Genomic DNA, 15,692 nt, shown 5'->3' on the forward strand with positions numbered 1-15,692 from the left:
AAAGAAGTGAATACTAAGGAAATCCAAGATGAAGATTGAACAGAATCTTAAAATGTCTGAGCTGGAAAGGGCCTTATTAATTGCCTTCTCATTTCAGAAATGAATAAATCATGAAAACTGATAAATAGCATTTACTACACTCTCCCTTTGTCCTAGGCACAATTACATATGTCAACTTATTTATGTCTTACATCTCAGAGAGGGGTACTGTTCTAACTTTACAGAAGGATAAAATTGAAACTAATGCTCAGTAAAGTACAAAGAACAAGAATAGCAACAAAAATAACTATTTATTCCAACATGGGTTCTTTGCATACATTTATTTATTCAATAATATTTATTAAGAAGTAACTAAATCCAAGAATTATTTTAGATACTGAAAAAGAGAGAACAAAATCTCTACTTTGATGGAACTTCCATTCTGCGGGGAAGAGATTGACAATAAGCAATTAAATAAATAAGGTAATTTCCTACAGTGATCAATGCCGTAAAGCAAATAAGACAGGATTTTGTAAAAGACAGCAAATAGGAGTACGTGTTATAGATTGAGGGTTCAAGGTAGCCTCCTATAGGAGCTGACATTTGAGCTACACCTGAACAAAGACATTAGCCATGCACAGACCACGAGCCCAGTTAAGTGTTATAGCAGCCCACGAGATAAGAATTTTTATTATTTCAATTTTACAGTTGAACCTGAGGCCCAGAGAATTTAAAGAACTTGCCCAACATCTCAGAACAAATAGAGGAATCACTATTGAAACCTAGGCAATCTGACTCAGGAGGCCACAGTCCTACATACCGCATTAGAAAGCCGCAGAGAGCCTTTTTTTTCCCTTTGAGACCGAGTCTTACTCTGTTGCCCAGGCTAGAATGCAGTGGCGTGATCTCAGCTCACTGCAACCTCTGCCTCCTGGGTTCAAGCAATTCTCCTGCCTTAGCCTCCCGAGTAGCTGGGATTACAGGTGCACACCAACACACCTGGCTAATTTTTGTGTTTGTAGTAGAGATGGGGTTTTGCCATGTTAGCCAGGCTGGTCTCAAACTCTTGACCTCAGGTTATCTGCCCATCTTGGCCTCCCAAAGTGCTTCGATTACAGGCATGAGCCACCATGCCCGACCTAGAGAGACTTCTTGATGTGACTTGCACAAGGTGGCAGAGTTAGAGACAGAGGGAGGCCTGGAATTGACCCCTCCTGCTTCTACAGATAGTCCTTACCATACTCTGCAATGTTGCCTCTTGCCCATCATAATGCACAAAGGCAGACAAGCAAAAGGACAAGGACAAGTCCATTGAAAATACATTTTTCAATATTAAAGCAAAAGAAAAGCATCCAGGAATAAGAAACAAAGAGGACATGCAGTCATACATGCAAGGTGTTCTCTACAAAGATAAAGTATGCCCCAAACCCAGTTGCCAAGATCACTAGCAGGGACTCCTGGGCCCACATGTTCTTCCTAAACAACCCCTCCATCTCCTTTCTCAGAACTCAGCAGTAGGCCTTGCCTCAGATCCAAGGTCACTCGGAAGAGACCATGTCTACCCTCAATGACACTCATGGAGGAAATGCTGAGAGAAACATTCAGATGCACGACACAAGGTAAGATTGCCAAAAATCTTGTTCTTGCTCTCCTCACTTTGTTACTTGTTTTATTTTTAGGAGTTTTGAGAGCAAAATGACAACACCCAGAAATTCAGTAAATGGGACTTTCCCGGCAGAGCCAATGAAAGGCCCTATTGCTATGCAACCTGGTCCAAAACCACTCTTCAGGAGGATGTCTTCGCTGGTGGGCCCCACGCAAAGCTTCTTCATGAGGGAATCTAAGGCTTTGGGGGTAAGTCAGTTGCCCTCCGTCCCACGTCGTAGGGATTCTCTGGCCGACAGAAGCTGATGCTGTATAGGCCACATACAGAATTCAATCCAACATGAAGAATTGGGATCCAACCTGATGTGTTCTTTATGTCTAACACAGTGGGCCAAATCAGGGGTGCATCAGAGAAGTTATCACCTAGATCACCTCTGGGTGATCTTATGTCACCTTTTGGTTTTGGGGCTTGTATATTCAGGGGTCCCCCATCCCAGTGCATTGCCAGAATCCCAGGCATACCTGCTCCCTTGGAAATGCCCCATGTGGTTGAGGAAACAGATTTGAACAAGAAAAGACAAAATTCTTGGCGCACCTCCACTGCCTCCTTTAGGCATTCCTCACAGCTCCAAGTCAGGAGCCAGGGCTTCCAACCTTGTCTTTGCCTGCTAGCAGTGATGATTTCAGCTCATCCATTGCTGCCTCTGTTCTCCCCCCAGGCTGTCCAGATTATGAATGGGCTCTTCCACATTGCCCTGGGGGGTCTTCTGATGATCCCAGCAGGGATCTATGCACCCATCTGTGTGACTGTGTGGTACCCTCTCTGGGGAGGCATTATGGTGAGTAAAAGAATAGCAGCCATTTGGGAAATGGTGCAGACAAAAATGTTAAAAGGCTCCACAGGGATATGCCAGATTATTTCTGTGTTGAGGGAAATATATGAGTAGGAAATATTATTGGATTAAAGTAATTAAGAAGACAGGTTGCCCAAATTGAGTATAAATCCCATGGTTGAGAGTCAGTGGTCCTGTTTCATGTGAATTCAGAGAAAGGAGCCCTGCATGGATCTCACAGAGACTGTCCAAAGCAAGAACTCTCCAAAGTCAGTTCTGGTGGGGAGGGTGGCCCTAGACATTTAGACTAGATAGCAAGATGTTTTGGAAAGCAAGAGGGAGCAGGAGCATCCACTTCCTCCCATCTACTCCTTCTTGCTTACAATTCTGTTTGGTTACTATGGTACCTGGTGAAATCTGTCCCATCACAAATCAGTCTCATTTTGCTTATCAACAGAGCAGCACTCTTTTGGCTGTTTTATGTACATGTTTTCCAAATCTGTAACCCTGTCTGGGTGTGGCACATAGGACAGTGATGTTTATTTCCTTGTGACACTTTTCATAGTTGCCACTATAAAAGATAAGTCCAGGATTAAAATTTTCCAAACAAGTAGAGATGGGTTAGAACAAGAGTTTCTTCCATTCCACAGCCTGAACGTGAGAAAAGGAAGATGAGCAATAGCCATCATCACTTCCTGTAACAGCCAATGTTTTAATGGAGTGCCTGTGCCATTCAGGTCAAGTATTTCCTTCTGCATCCGTTCACTCTTCAGAGGGCATCAGAGTCATTTATGTCACTGTGAACCCCAAAGGGCAGTTCCACAAGTTAAAAACAAAGAAAAACTAGAAATAAAACTTTTAAATTCATGGTATGAGTATTAATTGATGAGGAAATATGAGTTCTGTCTCTTTGGTCTTACTATATTCCTAGTCACAGATCCCCAGATGATTGAGTAAAAGGCATGAATTTAGTCTCACTGAGCCTGAATAAAGGAGAAATATGACAGCTGAAAAATGAATACAACTGATAAAAAAGGGTGGATGGTTGTGTGAAAGTTGCTGAAAGTGTAGGCTTCTTTCTGACCAGTTATCAATGTTAAAAAGTGATCTCCCTCTCTCCTCTATCTCCTGCCTTGCCCACCCCCTCTCCATCTCCCCCACCTCTCTTTTTTACAGTATATTATTTCCGGATCACTCCTGGCAGCAACGGAGAAAAACTCCAGGAAGTGTTTGGCAAGTAACCATATGTCCTTCTTTCCCACGTGTCAGAGAAGTACCTATTTTTTCGGTTAAAAACTGAGACCCTTAAAAAGCCAAGGTATCACAGCCTCTCAGCCCTAAAAAGCAAAGACCCTCCACAATGTTATTGTGATTTTATTTATGAAAAACTTAGAAGCGAGGTCTATCTGAAGTATGTTCATGGGAACAGAACTAAAAGCAGATCCATGAAAACCATATCTACAGTCTTATGAATGTTAAATGCTGTGTGAAAATAATAGATCTTTCTGAAAGCCCTATCTTTTCTCCCAGATCACCATTTAGGAAAATTATCTGATCAATGTCATGATTGATTCAAATTCTAGCTAAGCTACTTTTTGGCCGTAACATTGAACAAGTCAGTTTACCTCTATGTTTCTGAGTTTTCACCTAGAAAGAAAGGGTAACAGTCCTTGCTACCATGTGATGTCCAATGGAGATGAAAGGCAGTAGACTGTGTGATGGTGCTTCAGAGGCTATAAGGTGCTACACTGCGGTCTTGCCCATAAAACCCCTAGGGACTCGTGTAGATCCAGAGGAAACTGGCCTGCAGATGCTGTATGGATGAAAAGTGTTTACCAGCAAGTTTGCTCCCAAAAAATTCCTCCCCCAACACTGCCTCTTACTAAACTGAGTCACTTTCATAATCAATGAGGGAATGGGTGGATTGAGATCGTTCCTGTCTTAAAGTGGCCTGACAAACTCAGTTTTGGGGGAAAACCTTTTATGAACATCAAATTATTCTCTAGATACAGCCAGACTTACTGACTTGCCATGTGTAGGTCATAGAGCCAGGAATGAAATATGTGCAGCATAAAATAATAATCAGTAATCCCATATCATTATGGTACTTGTTATTTATATTTTCCTGTTTCAACCTTTTATCATCCCTGCAAGGTAGAACATTCACACTGATAGTCTCTTACCTATACTACCCAAAGACATCAGCCCTAATTGTATTTTGGAAGATGGCTGACTGGGGCTGATTGCAGCCTATGTCAGCAGGAATAGGTGTTGTTACTGTTGTTGCTTCTGCTTTTTTTATTTCCATTTATTTGATAGTACAGATCTAGAGGGTTCTATCTGAACCTTCCCAACCTATACTTCATAATACCATCCCACTAAAGTGTGATACAAGAACCTTCTTCACTCTCTTCCCTCTACCTATTTATGAAGGCAGATAATAAACTGGATAATATTTACCTTCACTTATTCAACAAATATTTATTGAATGCCTACTAGGATGGTGGCAGTGGCAGTGAATGAAATGCAAGGATACAAGATATAGAATCAAGGGTTACTCTTAGAATTTTTGCTTTATAAAACAGATGGATGGTGAATGAGATAGGGAAGACTGAGAAAAGAACAGGATAGAGACATGATTTTATTTTATAGTGACAAAGAGGCTAAAAACAACTGAGAGAACTTCAGTATATTTAGTTGTAGTTGCTTTGTCAGTCAGGGCAGTTGCATTTGGAATTCCCTCCCAGATTATGTTTTCCAAAGGGAAATCAAACCCAATTAATAAATCTGTGTCTCCATTTCAGGTCAAAGGAAAAATGATAATGAATTCATTGAGCCTCTTTGCTGCCATTTCTGGAATGATTCTTTCAATCATGGACATACTTAATATTAAAATTTCCCATTTTTTAAAAATGGAGAGTCTGAATTTTATTAGAGCTCATACACCATATATTAACATATACAACTGTGAACCAGCTAATCCCTCTGAGAAAAACTCTCCATCTACCCAATACTGTTACAGCATACAATCTCTGTTCTTGGTAAGTGTTCTTGGTAAGTGTGAGATTGGATTTCTCTCCAGGGAGGAAGGATGACTTGTTTATCATGAGCATGAACTCTGGATCCAGACCACCTGAGTTTGCTAGTTATTGTCTATGTAGCTTTGGGAAAGAATTTTAACCACACTGTGCCTCAATTTCTTCAACTGTAAAATGGGGATGGTAACACTATTTATCTAATAGGGTTGTTCTGAGGAATAAATAAGTTAACATATACAAAGCATTTGGAACAGTGTTTGGTACACAGAAGTGCTATATAAGCATTGGCTTTAACATTAATTATTGTCAACATCATTAATGGCATCAATATTTATCATTATATTGATTAAGATGAGCATAGAAGAAATACCTAAGATGTTATGAATATCTTTTGCCCAAGGACTTTTAAACGTAGAGTTTGAAAGAGATAAAAAAAAAAATGCATCTCCCAAGGATGAAGAGGTCTCCTTGGCATGATGCCACATCAACTAAGGCTGAATACAATTTAATTTGAGACTCATAACTTATTCTTTCCTATATAGAATTGATTCTTCAACTGATTATTCATACCTTACTTTCTGTCAGCAATACACATTAACCATCTGTTGTGTGCCAAAAGTTGTGTTAAGAGTTAGGGTTATAAAGACGTTGTCTCCTGTACTAGCAGTTCTCACAGCTGGTCATTACCTGTCTAAAGAATTGATCTCTTCATCATTCAATTATAGTCAACAATAACTTCCTGAACACCAACAGTGTTCTTTGTGCCATTATTACATTTTCACCTTCATTCTTCTGTTGTTTTTCAGGGCATTTTGTCAGTGATGCTGATCTTTGCCTTCTTCCAGGAACTTGTAATAGCTGGCATTGTTGAGAATGAATGGAAAAGAACATGCTCCAGATCCAAATCTGTAAGTAGTAGCCCCTCTGGCCAAAATCTCCCTCTAGAAAATCCACATACACAAAGGATCATTTATGGAGAATGTAATCTGATGAGTCATTGAAACTAGGAGCTTGATTTAAAAAAACAATTGGTCTTGGCATATTTCTAGAAAGCAAATAATATCAATAATAAGAAAAGATGTCTTGAAATTTGAAATAAGTCTGTAGTTAGAGCCTACAGTTCTGCATTCTGTGCGTCTTCTTTTTTTTTTTTTTTTTTTTTTTGAGACAGAGTCTCACTTTGTCACCCAGGCTAGAGTGCAATGGTGTGATCTTGGCTCACTGCAACCTCCGCCTCCCAGGTTCAGGTGATTCTCCTGCCTCACCCTCCCGAGTAGCTAGGGTTACAGGCACCCGCCATCATGCCTGGCTAATTTTTATATTTTTGTAGGGACAGGTGTTCACCATGTTGGCCAGGCTGGTCTTGAACTCCTGACCTCAGGTGATCCTCCTGCCTCAGCCTCCCAAAGTGCTGGGACTGCAGGCATTAGCCACCATGCCCTGCCTCTGTGCATCTTCTTATTAACCTTCCCTGTTGCTTGACTTTAGGTTTCCATCCTGATTTCATGATTCCATATTCAGTGTGTAAAAGCAAGATGGTTGAAGGTTGAAGGCTGACTAAAGTCACTAGTTCTTTAGTTTCATTTTTCAGTATTCCCCTCTTCCCTCCTTTTCACCTAATTCCTCTTCCAAAACAACAGGTTAAAGGGCTCCACAAATGGGAAATAAAAAGAGACCAATAATAGATACATTACTAACTGCTTCAGAACCAGACTGTTAGATTAAGAATAGAATTTAGACATCATCGCTAATTACTTCATTTTGCATTTAAAGAAAAATAGTATCAAAGAGAGAAAATTATTCTCCCAGAGTTATATTCACTAAAGGCAAATCAGAACAAAAATCTAAACTCTTCTATTACTGCAATGTTCTTTTCCCAATACCACGTGGTCATTCCAGGCACTGTGGTCAATGTCTGCTGCCCTCGAAGATTTATTCAGACTCGAGTTTTAATAAGTGACTTGATAAGGATTTAAGCATCTGCAAAATAAATCTTGGCATTTAAAGGCATATAATAAATGACATAAGTAGCATAAAAACCAGGAGGTATTTGATAAATGTTTGTGGAGATTGTTGACAAAGGTGTCAGTGGTAAAAGTAAAGAATAGTTTGTTTAATTTTGTGTTTTAGAACGTAGTTCTCCTGTCAGCTGAAGAAAAAAAAGAACAGACCATTGAAATAAAAGAAGAAGTGGTTGGGCTAACTGAAACATCTTCCCAACCAAAGAATGAAGAAGACATTGAAATTATTCCAATCCAAGAAGAGGAAGAAGAAGAAACAGAGACAAACTTTCCAGAACCCCCCCAAGATCAGGAATCCTCACCAATAGAAAATGACAGCTCTCCTTAAGTGATTTCTTCTATTTTCTGTTTCCTTTTTTAAACATTAGTGTTCACTGCTTCCAAGAGACACGCTGACTTTCATTTCCTGAGGTACTCTGCACATACCCACATCTCTATCTGGTCTTTGCATAGAGTGACCATAGCTCCTTCTCTCTTACATTGAATGTAGAGAATGTAGCCGTTGTAGCAGCTTGTGTTGTCATGATTCTTCTTTTGAGCAACTTTCTTACATTGAAGAAAGGCAGAATGAGTGCTTCAGAATGTGATTTCCTACTAACCTGTTCCCTTGGATAGGCTTTTTAGTATAGTATTTTTTTTTCATTTTCTCCATCAGCAACCAGGGAGACTGCACCTGATGGAAAATATATATGACTGCTTCATGACATTCCTAAACTATCTTTTTTTTTTCCACATCTACGTTTTTGGTGGAGTCCCTTTTGCATCATTGTTTTAAGGAGGATAAAAAAATAACAACTAGGGACAATATAGAACCCATTCCATTTATCTTTCTACAGGGCTGGCATTGTGGCACATTCTTAGAGTTATCACATCCTATGAGGGAAGCTCTAAATGGCCAACACCCATCTGTTTTTTGTAAAAACAGCATAGCTTATACATGGACATGTCTCTGCCTTAACTTTTCCTAACTCCCACTCTAGGCTATTGCTTGCATGTCTACCTACTTTTAGCCTTTATGCAAGAAAAGAAAAAAATGACCACAGAAAATGCCACAGTGAGGTGCCCAAATTTCAAATAATAATCAACATTTAGTTGTATTTATAATTTCCAGATGACAAAGTATTTCATCAAATAACTTCATTTGATGTTCCATGATCAAGAAAGAATCCCTATCTCTATTTTACAAGTAATTCAAAGAGATCAAATAACTTGTAAACAAGAAAAGGTAACTTGTCAACATTCATAACTAGTAATTATGAGGGCCTTGTTTCATAACCAGGTCTTCTTACTCAAATCCTGTGATGTTTGAAATAACAAAATTGTCTCTCCAATGTCTGCATAAACTGTGAGAGCCAAGTCAACAGCTTTTGTCAAGAATTTACTCTCTGACCAGCACTAAACAAGCACTGAGAGACACAGAGAGTCAGAATCAGATTTTACCCATGGGGATAAAAAGAGTCAGACTTTCACCACATTTGGAAAACTACTTGCATCATAACTATATAATTAACTGGTAGTTTATATAAAGCAGACACTAAGTGCTATAGACATTCTCAGAGTATCATACTCGGAAACAATGTAATTAAAATGCCAAATCTGAGTCAACAGCTGCCCTACTTTTCAATTCAGATATACTAGTACCTTACCTAGAAATAATGTTAACCTAGGGTGAAGTCACTATAATCTGTAGTCTATTATTTGGGCATTTGCTACATGATGAGTGCTGCCAGATTGTGGCAGGTAAAGAGACATGTAATTTGCACTCCCTATGATAGTTCTACATTTTTAGAGACCACTAGTGGAAGACATTCCCTATAATTAGAAAAAAACAGAGACTGAACATTTCTGTGTAAGTAAAGTTCTCAAATTTCATTCTAAATTAATAAAACTACCTTTGTGTTCTTTTCTGCAACAGATGATTCTAACATGGGTGTTTGTCTATTCTTCTCTACTCTTGAAACGTTAGACCATGGGAGGCTCTTACAGCCTTGAGTTCCTATTCACATAACCCCAATCTAGGTTTGAGCTGTAAGTTGTCAGGTCATCAAATATTCATGTCTATATATTCTTACACACATTCCCAAAGAAAACGTTCATGGGATAGGTCATTGATAACGGATTCCTTATTCCCAGAACTGCAGACAACTGAAATATATGGCAGGTGATCCTGACTGGAACTAGAGAAGAAGGAAAAGGGCATGGTAGGGGCAGGCCTGAGAAACAAATGAAAGTCAGAAATCTTTAAAAAAAATACAAGATCTTATTTCTATCTTATTTTTTCTCCACTTCTGAAATATATATCAGGATTCCTCTCCAAACCCATGGTTTCTCTAAGAATTTTGAGTCATTTGTATGACCTCAAATAATTAGTTTTTGCTGACCTCAGATAACTCCTTGTAATAGGAGACATCTTTAATGTCTACTATTAAAGAAAAATGAGAATTCCTATGACCTTCTCCCCAATTATCCCTTTGGCAATATAGAGTCGAATAATAACATTGGCCAATAGTAAACATGCTTTGCCAAGAAGTGGAAGATGTATTCTCTAGCCTTAGTGTTTCCTCTCTATTTGTATTTTTGTAAAAATAATGTTATATCACAAAGGAAATAAACTTTAAAAACCCAATTGCACTCATTGACTAGGAGGCTGACATAATTTCTTTTCATTTTCTTCTGGTTTTCTTATAATCTTTGTTTAAAATAAGGTGATAAACCATCCCAGTTTGTCTGAGTCTGAGGGATTTCCTGGGATACAGGATTTTCAATGTTAAAACCAAGATAGTCCCAGGCAAACAGGATGGTTGATTATCCTACTTCATAGTAATAGATAACTTTACTCAGTTACAATCACTGCATAATATTTGCTTTTTACATGTAACAGTATATCACAGATTTTTCCTTATTGATATATAATTTCATAAGCATCACTTAATTTCAACTTAGGATTTTATGAATCAATATAAATTTACCATTCCTCTATTATTGGATATGTAGGGTATTTCTTTTTCTTTCTTTTTACAAATCACTTTTGGAGCACAGAAATCATGAGCAAGATACATGTTTCCTCTTATTATTCAAAATGCAGCTTTACATTTAAAGTCTTGTCAACATTGACCAGTAGGCAGTACTAGCACCTGTTAAAAGCCAGAAAATTTATTTTTAATTTCACATCGACAAGGGAATAGTCAAAGATCCAATACACAGAAATAGTTATTTCAGATTCGTTTAGCATGAGTTCATTTAAGAAATTTGATTTGTTTTAAATTCTTGGTGTATAACATAAAACACTGATGGAGGGGTTCAAATCTGAAATTTTCCTAGGTTAAGTCTTCAATCCTTCAGTGAGTTTCCTTTTATGGAAAACTTGGGTTGTGTGTTCTGAGCTAAAAACTACCAAGTAATAAATGAATATAATAGAATCATGTGGTGGCAAAATCAAAGCAAAGTTACAATTATCCTCTATTGACCCCAGCCTACTCAGCAGTGCAAAATGCTGAGCAAGAATAAATAAGTTGTCTCCACTTAGAACTTCCTATCTGGCTGGAGAAAGAGAAACTAGTTCATCAGATGCCTGTTACGGGTAAAGCATTTTGTTAAGTATGGAAGGGTACAGATAAAGATAGGAGAAGCTCCCTGATCTCAAAAATCTTAGTGCCTAATTGAGAATGATATAAGCATATGTATTGAAAGATGACCAATAAAGGTTCAAGAAAACTCAATGGGAAAAGAACAATCTTTTCAACAAACTGTGGTGGGACAACTGGATAGCCATATGCAAAAGAATAAAATTGGATACCTACCTCACACCATACACAAAAATTAAAATGGAGGCCTAAATGTAGGAGCTAAAACTATAAAACCTCTTAGGAGAAAACATAGGTATACATTTTGTTACCTTGGAAAGGCAATGAGTTCTTAAATATGACACCAGAGGCACAAGCAACCAAAGAAAAAATAGATAACTTTGTTCTTAAACAAACAAAGAAACAAGGAAAAATAGGAAGGAAGGAAGGAAGAGAAAGAGAAAGAAAGAAAGTAAAGGAAATAAAGAAGGACACAACTTTACTCCATACTGTTTGGGTTTTGAGTTTTGGTATACTTTAGACTCCCCAGAAGGAATTTAGAATAGGGGTTACCAAATGGATGCACATTAGCATGAAGTGAGAGTTTTCCAAAGCCCTACTGCCTAAGCTGAGCCCAGATGTAATCATTAGAATCTCTGGGCTAGGATTAGGCATTGGGATTTTTAAAAGGTCCCCAGATAATTCAAATTAAATCAAGTCTAGCCTAAAGCTGCCTCCTTACATTTTTTTGTTTGTTTGTTTGTTTTGAGACGGAGTCTCGCTCTGTCGCCCAGGCTGGAGTGCAGTGGCACGATCTCGGCTCACTGCAAGCTCCACCTCCCGGGTTCACACCATTCTCCTGCCTGAGCCTCCCGAGTACCTGGGACTATAGGCGCCCGCCACCACACCTGGCTAATTTTTTGTATTTTTAGTAGATATGGGGTTTCACCGTGTTAGCCAGGATGGTCTCAATCTCCTGACCTCGTGATGTGCCTGCCTCGGCTTCCCAAACTGCTGGGATTACAGGCGTGAGCCACCGCACCCGGCCCGCCTCCCTACGTATTTTAAGGTTGGCCTAAAGGTTTTTCTTTACATCGTGAACTATAACAAGTGGAGGTGTAAACAGACCGTAGCCTACACTTGTGCCAGTCATGAAGTTTTGATCAATCAAATGTCGTCAACTGTCCGAACCGTGATCAAATAAGGTAAATGCCAACCTGTAACCAATCCAACTGTTTCTCTACCTTATTTCCATTTTCTGTACGTCACTTTTCTTTTTCTGTTCATAAATCTTCTTCCACCACGTGACTGTGCTGAAGTCTCTGAACCTCTGGCTTGAGAGGCTGCCCGATTCGCGCGTCATTCATTGCTCAGTTAAACTCCTTTAAATTTAATTTGGCTGAAGTTGTTCTTTTATCAGTACAGCTGCCGTGAAAACTAGTGATTTAAAAAATAGCATGCATCCTATGTTAGAATGCTAAACGCCTGCGGAAAACTCAATTCTGCTGAACTCTACTCCGTTTTGTCCTGTTCAATGAGAGCCTTTTTTTGAATTTGTCTTTCTCAGAGCTTTCCTAATTAAACATTTTCAAGTGAACTCAGGAAAGAAAAAGTCTTTAAGAGAATCTCTTGCAGTTCCGCATTGGCAAACAAAAGGCCTGCAAAATAGTATATCCTAGATGGATCTTAGCTTATTTTTTTTTGACAAGCACCTAATTAAAGTTTATTTAAAAGAAGAAAAATTGCGTGTCTCATTTAATGTCTTAATAAAAGTTTTCTGTCATCTCGTGATGCATTATTCCTGTCATCAACTCTGATTCACTGCAGCTGTTTCCTGCAAAATGCAAAAGCATAACTTCAACAAGTTTCATTTCCTATAAAGATAACAGTACAGAAAGTTGTGGATAAACCTCTGGGCAACTCTGTTACTGCAGAAGCTGATGAAAAATGGTGCCAGAGCTATGACAGCTTTCTGATGCTTTAGGGCTGGGGACTTCTCTTTTCCTTGATCTCACCTGGTTCATGGAGCAATATCGTTCTTGTCACTGATGCTGCACCTCACAGATTTGTTGCTACTGTATTGGCTGCTGTGATTGTTTCCATCAAAGATGAGCAAGAATTGCTTTGAAGAACATTTTACAACACACAATTGTCAATGAGTTATTATAAGTGATATGACTGAACTTTAGCTCTAAGTGAATAGAAGTGTCTAAATTGCACCTGCACCATCCTCTTGACTACTCACTAGTGAGATGGAGACTAATGCATCTAAATTCTGTACACTTCACAAAGGCAGGAATTCTTGTCTATGTTGTTTACTCCTATATACACAGCACTTAGTACCAAGCACATGGAAAGTTGAATTTGTTGAATTTGCTGAATGAATGTAGCCCTTTTATCTAGCTGTGCCTGTAGGCTCTAGACCTCCCACCATTCTGAGGTAATTGCTTGCCTAGATGCTCGTGCAAACATTGAATTCTCTCTCTCCTCTCCTTCACAACCAAACAACTCGAAAGCAGAGTCTGCTTTCAAGTTTGAATGTTTTCATATCACATTCATTTTTCAGTGAATTACAGTCTGTCTTTTCTCTCTAATACTTTTCTAAAATTGTTTCCCCAAATGCTGCCAATGACTTCTTAATTGTTGAATCTAGTGGATTCTACTCAATTCTCATTCTGTGAGATTTAACAACACTGCCCTTTTGCTTCCTTGCCTTTTGAGACACATGCCCTTTGTTAGCTTCCAAGATGGGACACTCTTAACTCTCTCTCCTACTTTCTTAGACATACACAATTCCATCTTCACTAGTTTCATTTTTTCTGACAACCAAATGTGCACATTTCTCACAAAGTGTCACCTTCCCCCCCAAAACTCTCATCCATTCCCATAACTCAGTCTATCAATTTTAGGTAACTAATTCATGTAACTGCATTTTCAATCCTGTTTACTCATCTGATTTCCAAGCCTGCATGTCCGGGTATTTGCAAATTATTTCATAATGATCTCCTATCTGCAGTGTAAAACTACAGAGCTGGTCCAGTCTGAGCCCACAGTCCAATTCCCATGCACCTCCTTTTCAGCTTCCTGTCTCTCTCCATTCGCATCCTCCCCCATCATCCATACTCACAGCTGAGAGATGTATTTGATTTCTTCCTTTTTCACTCTTTGTATCTAATGAAGTTCCTCAGGTACTTTAAGTTTTGTCTACTCTAAAATGTCCCTAAAATCCAACTCTCCTCTTCTTTCTAGTCTTCAGTTTAGGTCTAGTTTCTCATTTGCTCCTGCTGTTTCACTTATTTTATAAATGATTAATTGGAATTGTTACATCCCTACTTAGACATCTTGAATGATTCTCCAGTGATTACCAAGTAAAGTCCAGATGCCATGGACATTTAAGATCCTGCATAGTATTGTTTTAACTTTTCTCTACTGCCTTCTCATTACACCCTAATTTAGCCACAGTCCAGCCTGGTTATTCAATTATTGCTCCTGAACACAAATAGAATGTTTCTGTTTTCATCCTGTTTAGATAGTGTTCCCCTACATGGAATATTCCTCTCTTTTTTCTCTCTTACTAAGTTCTACCTATTTTCTAAGATTCATCTCAAATCCTTCCTACTCCACGAGGTTTTCTTTTAAAACTCCAATTTTATTGAGCTCCCACCTGTGCTATATTATTGAGCAATTATTTTGTCCTACGCACCAGGACATTATACCATTGTTTAGCTCTTCTGGGCTGACTTATATCACTGGTTATCTTGTAAAATTATTTGTATTGAGATTTGTTTCACACACCATAAAATTTACTCTTTTAATTTTTTAAGGAGGTTTTTGAAGAAGCTCCCATACTGTTTTCCATGGTGGCTGTACCCATTTTCATTCCCACCAACAGTGAGCAAGTGTTTCCTGCTCTCCACATCCTCTCCAGCATTTAGTTTCTTTCTTTGATAACAGCTATTTTAACTGGGGTGAGATGATATCTCATTGCAGTTTTGATTTGCATTTCTCAGATGACTAGTGATGTTGAAAATTTTTTCATATGCCTGTTGCCATTTGTATGCCTTCTTTTGAGAAATGTCTATTTTGCCCATTTTAAATCAGATTTTTTTTGTATTGAGTTGTTTGAGTTCCTTATACATTTCTGTTAAGTTGAATGGTTTGCAAATACTTTCTCCCATGCTGTAGGTCTCTTTATTTTATTTTATTTTATTTTATTTTATTGACTATTTTCTTTGTTGTCGAAAGCTTTAATCCAGCAATCTGACTGCTAGGTATATATCCAAAAGAAAGGAAATCAGAATATTGAAAAGAGACCTGCACTGTCATGTTTATTGCAGCACTATCCACAATAACCAAGGTATATTATCAACTCAAGTGTCCATGAATGGATGGATAAAGAAAATGGGATATACGTAATATATATAGGAATATTATTCCACCATAAAAATTAATGAAATCATGCCATTTGCTACAATATGGATGGAACTGGAGGACATTATGTTAAACGGTATAAGCCATACACAGAAAGACAAATGTCACATGTTCTCACAAATATGGGGGTGCTAAAAAAATGATCTCATGGAGATAGTAAATAGAATGGTGGTTAACAGAGGCTGGGAAGGGTAGTGAGGAGGCAGGGATAAAGAGGAGCTG

At 38.4% G+C, this 15,692-nt stretch overlaps 1 protein-coding gene across 4 annotated transcripts in view; it reads left to right on the forward strand.

Annotated features, from left to right (window-relative positions):
* MS4A1 (membrane spanning 4-domains A1) overlaps window positions 1–9,398 on the forward strand; it is a 36,987-nt gene extending 27,589 nt beyond the window's left edge. The window contains exons 7-13 of one of the 4 annotated variants that reach the window (XM_030810881.1): window positions 374–462; window positions 1,485–1,833; window positions 2,304–2,423; window positions 3,594–3,650; window positions 5,222–5,458; window positions 6,262–6,363; window positions 7,586–9,398. In XM_030810881.1, the coding sequence (XP_030666741.1) occupies window positions 1,675–1,833; window positions 2,304–2,423; window positions 3,594–3,650; window positions 5,222–5,458; window positions 6,262–6,363; window positions 7,586–7,804 (894 nt within the window). In that variant the 5' untranslated portion in view covers window positions 374–462; window positions 1,485–1,674 and the 3' untranslated portion in view covers window positions 7,805–9,398. The remainder of the gene's footprint in view (window positions 1–373; window positions 463–1,484; window positions 1,834–2,303; window positions 2,424–3,593; window positions 3,651–5,221; window positions 5,459–6,261; window positions 6,364–7,585) is intronic. The other 3 variants (XM_030810880.1, XM_012499253.2, XM_003275221.3) reach the window with 3 other exon arrangements.
* The last annotated feature ends 6,294 nt before the right edge of the window (window positions 9,399–15,692 follow it).

Source organism: Nomascus leucogenys, chromosome 4, assembly GCF_006542625.1.
Source record: "Nomascus leucogenys isolate Asia chromosome 4, Asia_NLE_v1, whole genome shotgun sequence".
NCBI classification, from domain to species: Eukaryota; Metazoa; Chordata; class Mammalia; order Primates; family Hylobatidae; genus Nomascus; species Nomascus leucogenys.